The sequence below is a fragment of the Phaenicophaeus curvirostris genome, chromosome 34, assembly GCF_032191515.1.
Source record: "Phaenicophaeus curvirostris isolate KB17595 chromosome 34, BPBGC_Pcur_1.0, whole genome shotgun sequence".
NCBI lineage: Eukaryota > Metazoa > Chordata > Aves > Cuculiformes > Cuculidae > Phaenicophaeus > Phaenicophaeus curvirostris.
Genome location: NC_091425.1, coordinates 2,616,997 through 2,632,358, shown reverse-complemented (window position 1 = coordinate 2,632,358; position 15,362 = coordinate 2,616,997). Strand labels below are relative to the sequence as shown.

At 39.0% G+C, this 15,362-nt stretch overlaps 1 protein-coding gene across 1 annotated transcript; it reads left to right on the top strand.

Annotated features, from left to right (window-relative positions):
* Window positions 1–5,614: 5,614 nt before the first annotated feature.
* LOC138732656 (cysteine-rich, acidic integral membrane protein-like) lies at window positions 5,615–14,125 on the top strand. The gene is made up of 2 exons (XM_069879297.1): window positions 5,615–5,872; window positions 13,484–14,125. The coding sequence occupies exons 1-2, from the start codon at window positions 5,615–5,617 to the stop codon at window positions 14,123–14,125; spliced, it is 900 nt and encodes a 299-aa protein (XP_069735398.1).
* The last annotated feature ends 1,237 nt before the right edge of the window (window positions 14,126–15,362 follow it).

The window sequence follows — 15,362 nt, the reverse complement described above, 5'->3', positions numbered from 1 at the left end:
ACACAGATATTATAAATGACAAAGATGTATCAATAGACACAGACATTATAAATGACAAATATGTCACAATAGACACAGACAACACAGAAGACATATATTATAAATGACAACGATACCAGAATAGACAAAGACGACATAAAACCAGAGACATTATAAATGACAGTGATGTCACAAAGGACACAGACATTATAAATGACAAAGATGCAAAAAAATAGACACAGATGACACAAATGACAAAGACATTAACAATGATAATGTCAAAATACACACAGGCGACACAGACGACACAGATTTATTAAATGACAATGCTGTCAAAACAGACACAGAAGACACAGACATTATAAATAACAATGATGTCACAATAGGCACAGACAACAAAGAAGGCATAGACGACACAGACACTAAACATGAACATGATGTCACAATAGACACAGACAACACAGACATTATAAATGACAACTATGTCAAAATAGACAGAGACGACACAAACATAAATGATAATGAAGTCACAATAGACTCAGACGACGTAGACATACTAAATGACAAAGAGGTCAATATAGACACAGAAGACACAGAAATTATAAATATAAATGATGTCAAAATCAACACAGATGACACAGACATAATACATGACAATGATGTCACAAGAGACACAGACATCACAGACGACACAGACATTATAAACGACAATGATGTCAAAACAGAAACAGACGACAGACAAAAAAAGACGTCATACACAGCACAGATATTATAAATGACAATGATGTCACAATAGAAAATCTACACAGACGACACAGATATTATATATGAAAATCATGTCAAAATAGACACAGATGAAACAGACATAAATAAATCTGTTGTCACAATAGACATAGACGACACAGGTATTATAAATGAAAATGGCGTCACAATACAGACAGAAGACACAGACATTATAAAGTACAATTATGTTTAAATAGACAAAGACGACACAGACGAGAGAGAAGACACAGAAGACAGACATTAGAAATGACATTGATGTCACAATAGACAGACAACACAGCTGACAAATATTATAAATGACAATTATGTCACAATTGACACAGATGACAGACGACACTGACATTGTAAATAAAAATGATGTCACAATAGACACAGACAACACAGAAGACACAGACATTATAAATGGCAATGATGTCACAATAGACACTGACGACTCAGACATTATAAATGACAAAGATGTCAGAATAGACACAGACAACACAGACATTATATATGACAATGATGTAACAACAGACACAGAAGACACAGACGAGACAAACATTATAAATGACAATGATGACAAAACAGACACAGAAGACAGACGACACAGACATTATAAATGACAATGATGTCACAATAGACATAGACGACACAGACATTGTATATTAAAATGATGTCTAAATAGACAGAGAAGACACAGATGACACAGTCATTTTAAATTACAATGACATCACAATAGACAGACGACACAGAAGACACAGAGATTATAAATGACAAATATCTCCAAATAGACACAGACGACACAGACATTTTAAATGACCATGATGTGACAATAGAGAAATACGACACAGACGACACAGACTACACAGCCATTATAAATGGAAATGATGCCAAAATAGACACAGACGAGACAGACTTTATAAATGAAAATGATGTCACAATAAACACAGACGACACAGACATTATATATGACAATGATGTCACAACATACACAGACAACACAGATGACACAGACATTATCAGTGACAATGATGTCACAATAGACTCTGACGACACAGACATTATAAATGACAAAGATGTCACAATAGACACAGAAGTAACAGACATTATAAATGACTTAGATGTCACCATAGACACAGACATTATGAATGACTATGATGTCACAATAGACACGGTCGACACAGACGACTTAGACACTATAAATTACAACGATGTCAGAATAGACAAAGACGACACAGACATTAGAAATGAAAATGATGTCAAAATAGACACAGATGACAAAGACGACTCTTATGACACAGACGACACTGATGACACAGACATTATGAAAGACAATGATGTCACAATAGACACAGACGACACAGATATTATAAATGACAATGATGTCACAATAGACACAAACGAACCAGACTAGACATACATTATATATAACAACGATGTCAAAATAAACACAGACGACACAGACTACAAAGACGACACTGTTGGCACAGATATTATAAATGAGAATGATGTCACAGTAGACACAGACGACAGAGACGACACAGATACGATATATGAAAATGATGTCAAAATAGACACAGACGACACAGATATTATAAATGAAAATGATGTCAAAATAGACAAAGATGTCACAGACGACACAGATATTATAAATGAATATGATGTCACAATAGACACAGACTGCATAGACGACCCTGAGGTTATAAATGACAATGACGTCATAATAGGCACAGACGACACAGACAGAAGACACATTAGACACAGGTTTCATAAATGACAAATATGTCAAAATAGACACAATAGACACAGATTACACAGACGACAGTCATTATAAATGACAATGATATCACAATAGAAACAGACGAAACAGACGACACAAACATTGTAAATGACAAAGAAGTCAAAATAGACACAAAAGACATACAACAAAGATATTATAAATGATCAAAATCACAATAATGTCACAATAGACACAGACATTATACATGAAAATGATGTCACAATAGACACAGACGACACAGACATTATAAATGACAATGATGTCACAACAGACAGACGAAATAGACTTTTTAAAATACAATGATGTCACAAAAGACACAAAGGACACAGACATGATAAATCACAAAGATGTCACAATAAACTCAGACAACGCTGACATTAAGAATGAGAATGATATCACAATAGACACAGACGACACAGATATTATAAATTATAATGATGTCACAATAGACAAAGATGACACAGACATAATAGATGACAATGATATCACAATAGACTCAGACGACACAGACAAATGAAAACTATGTCTAAATAGACAGAGACGACACAGACAACACAGATATTATAAATGACAATGATGTCACAATAGACACAGACGACACAGATACTATATGAAAACGTTGTCAAAATAGACACAGACGACACAGAAGACAAAGACATTATAAATGACAATTATGTCCGAAGAGACAAAGAAGACACAGACGAAACAGACGTCACAGACATATAAAATGACAATGATGTCACAATAGACACTGACTACACAGACATTATAAATGACAATGATGTCACAATAGACAAAGACGACAGAAACGACACAGGTAATATATATTAACATGTTGTCAAAGCAGACACAGATAACACATACGACACAGACATTATAAATGACAAAGATGTCACAAAAGACACAGACGACATAGACATTATATATGACAATGATTGCAGAACAGACACGGACGACAGAACACAGACATTATAAATGACAGTGATGTCACAATAGACACAGACGACACAGACAATATAAGTGACAAAGATGTCACCACAGACAGACGATAAAAGACGACACAGATGGCACAGATATTATAAATGACAATGATGTCACAATAGACACTGACGACCCAGATATTATAAATGACAGTGACGTCAGAATAAACAATGACGACACAGGCATTATAAGTGACAATGATTTCACAATAGACACAGACGACACAGATATTAGAAAGGACAATAATGTCACAACAGACACAGACAACACAGGCTACACAGATATTAGAAATGACAATGATGTCACAATAGACACTGACGACCCAGATATTATAAATGACAATTATGTCACAATAGACAAAAACGACACAGACAAAACAGACATTATAAATGTTAATGATGTCACAGTAGACACAGATGACAATGACATTAAAATTACAATGATGTCACAATAGCCAAAGACGACACAGAAGACACAGACATTATATATGAGTATGATGTCACCATAAAAATAGACATGATAGATGACAATGCTGTCACAACAGACACAAACTACACAGACGACACAGACATGATAGATGACAATGCTGTCACAACAGACACAAACTACACAGACGACACAGACATGATAGATGACAATGCTGTCACAACAGACACAAACTACACAGACGACACAGACATGATAGATGACAATGCTGTCACAACAGACACAAACTACACAGACGACACAGACATGATAGATGACAATGCTGTCACAACAGACACGGAACGTACAGACGACACAGACATGATAGATGACAATGCTGTCACAACAGACACGGAACGTACAGACGACAGAGACATGATAGATGACAATGCTGTCACAACAGACACGGAACGTACAGACGACACAGACATGATAGATGACAATGCTGTCACAACAGACACGGAACGTACAGACGACACAGACATGATAGATGACAATGCTGTCACAACAGACACGGAACGTACAGACGACACAGACATGATAGATGACAATGCTGTCACAACAGACACGGAACGTACAGACGACACAGACATGATAGATGACAATGCTGTCACAACAGACACGGAACGTACAGACGACAGAGACGACTGGATAAATGACAATGCTGTCACAACAGACACGGAACGTACAGACGACAGACGACTGGATAAATGACAATGCTGTCACAACAGACACAAACTACACAGACGACACAGACATGATAGATGACAATGCTGTCACAACAGACACGGAACGTACAGACGACACAGACATGATAGATGACAATGCTGTCACAACAGACACGGAACGTACAGACGACACAGACGACTGGATAAATGACAATGCTGTCACAACAGACACAAACTACACAGACGACAGACGACTGGATAAATGACAATGCTGTCACAACAGACACAAACTACACAGACGACACAGACATGATAGATGACGATGCTGTCACAACAGACAAACTACACAGACGACACAGACGACTGGATAAATGACGATGCTGTCACAACAGACACAAACTACACAGACGACACAGACGACTGGATAAATGACGATGCTGTCACAACAGACACAAACTACACAGACGACACAGACATGATAGATGACGATGCTGTCACAACAGACACAAACTACACAGACGACACAGACATGATAGATGACGATGCTGTCACAACAGACACGGACGACACAGACATGATAGATGACGATGCTGTCACAACAGACACGGACGACACAGACATGATAGATGACGATGCTGTCACAACAGACACGGACGACACAGACATGATAGATGACGATGCTGTCACAACAGACACGGACGACACAGACATGATAGATGACGATGCTGTCACAACAGACACGGACGACACAGACATGATAGATGACGATGCTGTCACAACAGACACGGACGACACAGACATGATAGATGACGATGCTGTCACAACAGACACGGACGACACAGACATGATAGATGACGATGCTGTCACAACAGACACGGACGACACAGACATGATAGATGACGATGCTGTCACAACAGACACGGACGACACAGACATGATAGATGACGATGCTGTCACAACAGACACGGACGACACAGACATGATAGATGACGATGCTGTCACAACAGACACGGACGACACAGACATGATAGATGACGATGCTGTCACAACAGACACGGACGACTGGATAAATGACAATGCTGTCACAGACGACACGGACGACTGGATAAATGACAATGCTGTCACAGACGACACGGACGACTGGATAAATGACAATGCTGTCACAACAGACACGGACGACTGGATAAATGACAATGCTGTCACAGACGACACGGACGACTGGATAAATGACAATGCTGTCACAGACGACACGGACGACTGGATAAATGACAATGCTGTCACAGACGACACGGACGACTGGATAAATGACAATGCTGTCACAGACGACACGGACGACTGGATAAATGACAATGCTGTCACAGACGACACGGACGACTGGATAAATGACAATGCTGTCACAGACGACACGGACGACTGGATAAATGACAATGCTGTCACAGACGACACGGACGACTGGATAAATGACAATGCTGTCACAGACGACACGGACGACTGGATAAATGACAATGCTGTCACAGACGACACGGACGACTGGATAAATGACAATGCTGTCACAGACGACACGGACGACTGGATAAATGACAATGCTGTCACAGACGACACGGACGACTGGATAAATGACAATGCTGTCACAGACGACACGGACGACTGGATAAATGACAATGCTGTCACAGACGACACGGACGACTGGATAAATGACAATGCTGTCACAGACGACACGGACGACTGGATAAATGACAATGCTGTCACAGACGACACGGACGACTGGATAAATGACAATGCTGTCACAGACGACACGGACGACTGGATAAATGACAATGCTGTCACAGACGACACGGACGACTGGATAAATGACAATGCTGTCACAGACGACACGGACGACTGGATAAATGACAATGCTGTCACAGACGACACAGACGACTGGATAAATGACAATGCTGTCACAGACGACACAGACGACTGGATAAATGACAATGCTGTCACAGACGACACAGACGACTGGATAAATGACAATGCTGTCACAGACGACACAGACGACTGGATAAATGACAATGCTGTCACAGACGACACAGACGACTGGATAAATGACAATGCTGTCACAGACGACACGGACGACTGGATAAATGACAATGCTGTCACAGACGACACAGACGACTGGATAAATGACAATGCTGTCACAGACGACACAGACGACTGGATAAATGACAATGCTGTCACAGACGACACAGACGACTGGATAAATGACAATGCTGTCACAGACGACACAGACGACTGGATAAATGACAATGCTGTCACAGACGACACAGACGACTGGATAAATGACAATGCTGTCACAGACGACACAGACGACTGGATAAATGACAATGCTGTCACAGACGACACAGACGACTGGATAAATGACAATGCTGTCACAGACGACACAGACGACTGGATAAATGACAATGCTGTCACAGACGACACAGACGACTGGATAAATGACAATGCTGTCACAGACGACACAGACGACTGGATAAATGACAATGCTGTCACAGACGACACAGACGACTGGATAAATGACAATGCTGTCACAGACGACACAGACGACTGGATAAATGACAATGCTGTCACAGACGACACAGACGACTGGATAAATGACAATGCTGTCACAGACGACACAGACGACTGGATAAATGACAATGCTGTCACAGACGACACAGACGACTGGATAAATGACAATGCTGTCACAGACGACACAGACGACTGGATAAATGACAATGCTGTCACAGACGACACAGACGACACAGACGACACAGACGACACAGACGACACAGACGACACAGACGACACAGACGACACAGACGACACAGACGACACAGACGACACAGACGACACAGACGACACAGACGACACAGACGACACAGACGACACAGACGACACAGACGACACAGACGACACAGACGACACAGACGACACAGACGACACAGACGACACAGACGACACAGACGACACAGACGACACAGACGACACAGACGACACAGACGACACAGACGACACAGACGACACAGACGACACAGACGACACAGACGACACAGACGACACAGACGACACAGACGACACAGACGACACAGACGACACAGACGACACAGACGACACAGACGACACAGACGACACAGACGACAGTTGAGGCTCTGGAACGAGTCCAGAGAAGAGCAACAAAGCTGGTGAGGGGGCTGTAGAACAGGCCTTATGAGGAGCGGCTAAGAGAGCTGGGGTTGGAAAAAATTCTTTACAAAAAGGGTCATTGGGCACTGGCAGAGGCTGCCCAGGGAGGTGGTAGAGTCACCTTCCCTGGAGGTGTTTAAGGCACGGGTGGACGAGGTGCTGAGGGATATGGTTTAGTGTTTGATAGGAACGGTTGGACTCGATTATCCGGTGGGTCTCTTCCAACCTGGTTATTCTGTGATTCTGTGACTCAGACATTATAAATGAAAATTTTGTCACAATAGACACTGAAGACACAGTCTACACAGACATTATAAATAAAAATGATGTCATAATACACACAGAAGACACAGAAGAAACAGACATTTGAAATGACAATGATGTCCCAATAGACACAGACATGACAATGATGTCACAATAGACACAGACGACACATATTATAAATGACAATGATGTCAAAATAGACACAGACGACACCTACATTAAAAATGATAATAATGCCACAACAGACACATACGACAACGACGACACAGACATGATAAGTTACAATGATGTCATATTAGACACAGATGACAGACATTTTAAAAGACAATGATGTCACAATAGACACTGATGACACAGAAGACACAGACAATATAAATGACAGTGATGTCACAATAGACAAAGACGACACAGACGAAACAGGCATAATAAATGACAACGATTTCACAACACACACAGATGACACAGCTGACATAGACGATACATACTTTGTAAATGTAAAAGATGTCACAGAAGACACAGATGATAAAGACATTATAAATGAAAATGATGTCACAATAGACACAGACGACACACATTATATATGACAATGATTCCACAACAGACACAGATGACACAGACATTATAAACGACAATGATGTCACAAGAGACACAGATAACACAGACGACACAGACATTTTAAATGACAATGATGACACAATAGAATCAGACAACACAGACTTTATAAACGACAATGTCACAACAGACACAGACAAAACAGTCAACTCAGACATTATAAAATACAATGATGCCACAATAGACAATGATGACTCAGCCGACACAGACATTATAAATGACAACGATGTCACAATAGACACAGACTACAAAGACGACACAAACAGCACAGACATTATAAATGACAAGGATTTCACAGTAGACACAGACGACACAGATGTTACAGATGTCACAATAGAGAGACGACACCGTTTTTATAAGTGAAAATGATGTCAAAAAACACTCAGGCAACACAGACGACTTAGACTTTATAAATGACAATGTTGTCAAAATAGACACAGAAGTGACAGACTACACAGACATTATAAATGACAACGATTTCAAAATAGACACAGACGACAAAGATGACACAGACGGCACAGATATTATAAATGACAAAGATGTCACAATAGACACAGAAGACACTGACATTATTAACGACAATGAAGTCACAATGGACACAGACGACAATGACATTATAAATGGCAATGATGTCACAATAAACACAGATGACACAGAAGACGCAGACATTATAAATAAAAATGATGTCACAATAGACACAGACGACAGACATTATAAATGACAATGATATCAAAATAGAAACAGATGACACAGGCAGTATAAATGACAATGATGTAACAATAGACACAGACGATGCAGACATTATACATTAAAATGATGTCACAATAGACACAGCCGACACAGGCCACACAGACAATATAAATTACAAAGATGCCACAATAGCCATAGACGACACAGATATTATAAATGACAATGATGTCACAATAGTCACAGACGTCACGGATGACGCAGTCATTATAAATGACAACAATGTCACAATAAACAAAGACGACAGAGACAATGCAGACGTTATAAATGACATTGATGTCACAATAGACACAGACGACACAGACACATTAAATGACCATGATGTGACAATAGAGACGTACGACACAGACTACAGAGCCATTAGAAATGAAAATGATGCCGCAATAGATACAGACGACACAGACATTAAAAATGACAATGATGTAATAATAGACAGACCACACAAACGACACAGACTTTATATATGACAATGATGTCAATAGTCAGAGATGACAAAGACATTATAAACGACAAAGATTTCACAATAGACACAGACGACACAGGTATGAAAATGCTGTCAAAATAGAGAGAGACGACACAGAAGACACTGATACAATAAATGATAATGATGTCACAATAGACAAAGACAACACAGAAGACACAGATATTATAAGTGGCAATGATGTCACATTAGACACTGACGACAGACATTATAAATGACAATGATGTCACAATAGACACAGACGACAAAGATGACACAGACATTATAAATTACAACAACGTCACAACAGACACAGATGACACAGACGACAAAGGCATTATAAATGATATTGGTGTCAAAATAGACACAGACAACACAGACATTATGAGTTAAAATGATTTCAAAATACACACAGGTGACACAGATGACAGATTTATAAATGACAATGATGTCAAAATAGACAGAGAAGTCACAGATGACACAGATATTATAAATGACAATGATATCACAAGACACAGACGACAAAGACATTATAAATGAAAACTATGTAAAAAATGACAGAGATGACACAGACATTGTAAATGACAATGTTGTCACAATAGACACAGACGACACAGATGACAAACATTATAATTGACAATGATGTCACAATAGACACAGACGACACACAGACGACGCAGACATTATAAATGACAAAGATGTCAAAACAGACACAGGCGACAAAGACAACACAGACATAATAAATGACAATGATGTTACAACAGATGCAGAAGACACAAATAACACAGACATTATAAATGAAAATGATGTCAAAATAGACCCGGACGACACAAACATAAATCACAATTATGTCACAATAGACAGAGACGACTCAGCCGACACAGACACTATAAACAACAATGATGTCAAAATAGACAGAGATGACACAGATATTAAAAATGACAATGATGTCTAAATAGACACAGGTGACAAAGACAACACAGACTTAATTAATGACAATGATGTCAAAATACACACAGATGACACAGACATTATAAATGACAATGATGTCATAATTGAAAAAGATGACACAAACGACACAGACATTGTAAATTGAAATGTTGTCACAATAGACAGAGACGACACAGACATTATAAATGACTATGATGTCACAATAGACACAGACAACACAGACGAAACAGACACTATAAATGACAATGTTGTCACAATAGACAGAGACGATAAAGACGAAACAGACGACATAGATGACACAGACATTATAAATGAAAAATATGTCAAAAAATACAGAGATGACACAGACATTATGAATGACAAAGATGTCACTATTGACACAGACGACACAGATATTATAAACGACAATGATGTCACAATAGACACAGATGACACAGCCGACAGACATTAGAAATGACAATGATGTCACAATAGACACTGACGACAGAGACGACACAAACATTTTAAATGACAATGACGTAACAATAGGCACAGATGACAGAGACGACACAGACATTACACACGACAATGATGTCACAATATACATAGATGACAGACATTACAAATGACAATGACATCACAATTGACACATACGACACAGACGAGACAGACATTGTAAATGACAGTGATGTCACTTTAGACACAGACAACACAGACATTACAAATGACAATGATGTCACAATAGGCACAGACGACACAGATATTATAAATGACAATGATATCACAATAGACTCAGACGACAGACAACAAAGACCTTCTAAATGATGACGTGGTCAAAATAGACACAGACGACACAGAAATTAGAAATGACAATGATGTCATAATAGACGCAGATGACACAGACTTTATAAATGAAAATGATGTCACAATAGACAGAGACAACACAGACATTATAAATGAGAATGATATTACAATAGAAACAGACGACAGAAATTATAAATGACAAATATGTCAAAATAGAGACAGATGACTCAGCCGACAGACATTTTGAATGACAATGATGTCACAATTGACACAGATGACACTGATATTGTAAATGGAAATGATGTCACAATAGACACAGATGACACAGACGTTATAAATGACAAAGATGTCACAATAGACAAACGATACAGACATTATAAAAGAAAAAGATATCACAATAGACACAGACGACACAGACGTTATAAATGACAATGATGTCACAATAGACACAGACGACACAGAAGACAGAAATTAGAAATTACAATGATGTCACGACAGACACAGACAGCAGAGACCACAAAGACGACACAGATGACACAGTATAAAAGAAAATGATGTCACAATAGAAACAGATGATGGAGACAACAAAGACATCACAGATTACACAGACATTATAAATGACAATGATGTCACAATAGACACAGGCGACATATTATAAATGACAATGTTGTAACAATAGACACAGACGACAGACATTTTAAATGACAATGATATCAAAATAGACACAGACAACACAGACACAGACATTTTAAATGACAATGATGTCACAATAGACACAGAAGAAACAGACATTAATGACAGTGATGTCACAATATGCACAGACATTATAAATGACAAAGATGTCACAATAGACACAGACGACAGACATTATAAATGACAATGATGTCACAATAGACACAGATAACAGACGACACCGACAGTAAAAATGACAATGATGTCTCAATAAACACAGAAGACACAGATGACACAGACATTATAAATTAAAATGTCACAATAGACACAGACAAGACAGACATTATAAATGACAATGATGTCAAAATAGACACAGATGACACTGACGACACTGACTTTAGAAAGGACACTGAGGACACAATATTAACAGGCTTTACAGGTATCACTGATGTCAGAATAGTCACAGATGTCACTGATATCATAATGGTAAAAGAGGTCACAAATTTCTCTAATGTTAAAATAGTCACTGACATCACAGACATAACCGATGTCACTGATGTGACAAAAGTCACAGATGACAGAGATGTCACTGATGTTACAATAGTCGCAGACGTCCAAAAATGTCACTGATGTCACAATCCTCACAGTTGTCGGTGATGTCAAAAGTGTGAATGACATCACAGATGTCTCCGATGTCACAATTGTCACAGACATCACAGATATCACTGATGTCACAATAGTGTCCGACATAACAGATGTCACTGATGTCACAATAGTCACAGGCGTGATGTCACAATATGTCAAAAAGACGTAAAATTTCCCTAATATAACAATGGTCAGAGACTTCACAAATGTCACTGATGCCACAGTAGTCACTAACATCACAGATGTCAAAGATGTCACTGATGTCAAAATCATCACAAACATCACTGATGTCACAACAGTCAAAGACATCGCAGATGTTACTGATGTCATGAACTTCACAGATGTTATAGGCTACACTGATGTCAATCATCACAGATGTTGCAGATGAAGCTGATGTAACAACAGTAAAAGACCTCAAAGATGTAACTGAGGTCAGAAAAGTCACAGAGGACATAGATGTCACTGATGTCACAATAGTCACACACAACAAACATGTCACTTATGTCACAATAGACACAGATGCCACAGCTAATACACGTCACTGATTCCACAATAGTCACAAATGTAACAGATTACACTAGTGTGAAAATTGTCACAGATCTTACAGAAGACAATGTTGCCACAATACTCACTGATGTCACTGATGTCACAGATCTTACAGAAGACAATGTTGCCACAATACTCACTGATGCCACTGATGCCACTGATGTAACAATGGTAAAAGACGTCACAAATTTCACTAATGTCAAAATCGCCACAGACTTCACAAATGTCACTGATGTCACAATCGTCACTGACATCAGAGATATCACTGATGTCACAATAATCACAGACGACATAGATGTCACCGATGTCACAGTAGTCAGAGATGCCACAGTCGCCACAAATGTCACTGATGCCACAATCGTCACAGATGTCACAGGTTGCACTGATGTCACAATCATCATGGATGTTACAGATGAAACTGATGTCACAATAGTAAAAGATCTCACGGATATAACTGATGTCAGAAATGTCACAGAGGACATAGATGACACTGATGTCACAACAGCTACGGACAACATAGATTCCACTTGTGTCACTATAGTCACAGATACCACAGACATCACAAATGTCACTGATGTCACAATAGTCACAGATTTCAAAGGTCAATAATGTCACAATGATAAAACACGTCACAAATTTCACTAATGTCAAAACAATCACAGATTTCAAAAATGTCATTGATGTCACAATAGTCACAGGCGTCACGGATGTCACTGTTGTAAGAACATTCACAGATGAAACAAACATCACATATATCACTGATGTCACAATAATCAAAGATGTCAGATTTCACAGATGTCATCGATGTCACGATTGTCACAGGCATGACAGATATCACTGATGTAACAATAGTTAAAACGTCAAATAATTCCATAATTTCACAATCATCAGAGACATCACAAATGTCACTGATGTCACAATAGTCACTAACATCACAGATGTCACAGAGGTCACCGATGCCAAAATTGTCACAGACATCACAGATGTCACAAATGTCACTGATGTCAAAATCATCACAGATGTCAGAGATGTAACAATTGTCAGTGACATCACAGATGTCTCTGATGTCACAATCGACACAGATGACAGATGTCACAATAGTAAAAGACCTCACAGATGTAACTGATGAAATGCATAGAGGACATATATGTCAATGATGTCGCAATAGTCACAGACAACATAGATGTCACTTACGTCACAGTAGTCACAGCTGCCACAGACATTACAATGGTCACTGATGTCACAGTAGTCATAGATGTCACAGATTACACAAATGTCACAATCATCGCAGTCATTACAGATGACATTGATGTCAAAGTTGTGACGGACATTACAGACGTCACTTATGTCACAATAGTCACAGATATCACAGGTAACACTGAATTCACAATAGTACATGACCTCACAGATGTACCTGATGTTACATAAGTCACAGAGGACACATCTGCAACTCATGTCACAGCTTACACTAATGTCACAATCCTCACAGGTGTTACAGATGACACTGATGTTAAAATAGTGACTGACATCATAGATTCCGCTGCTGTCACAATTGTCACAGATGCACAGTAATCACCATTGTCACTGATGTGACTATTGTCACAGGCGTGACAGACATCCCTAATGTGAAAATAGTCACAGAAGACATAGATGTCACTGATGTCACAGACTACACTGATGTCACAGACTACACTGATGTCACAAAAGTCACAGATGACATATATGTCACTGATGTCACAATCATCACAGACATCACATGTTACACTGATGTCACAATTGCCACAGATGTTACAGATGACACTGATGTCACAATATTACTATTGTAATTTACATGACTTCACAGATG

Excerpts from the sequence above, each read along its gene's own strand:
- LOC138732656 (XM_069879297.1), top strand. The coding sequence starts at position 5,615 with ATGATAGATGACGATGCTGTCACAACAGACACGGACGACACAGACATG. Across the intron at positions 5,873-13,483 it reads ACTGGATAAATGACAATGCT|ACACAGATGCCACAGCTAAT; the intron begins GTCACAGACGAC and ends ATGTCACAATAG.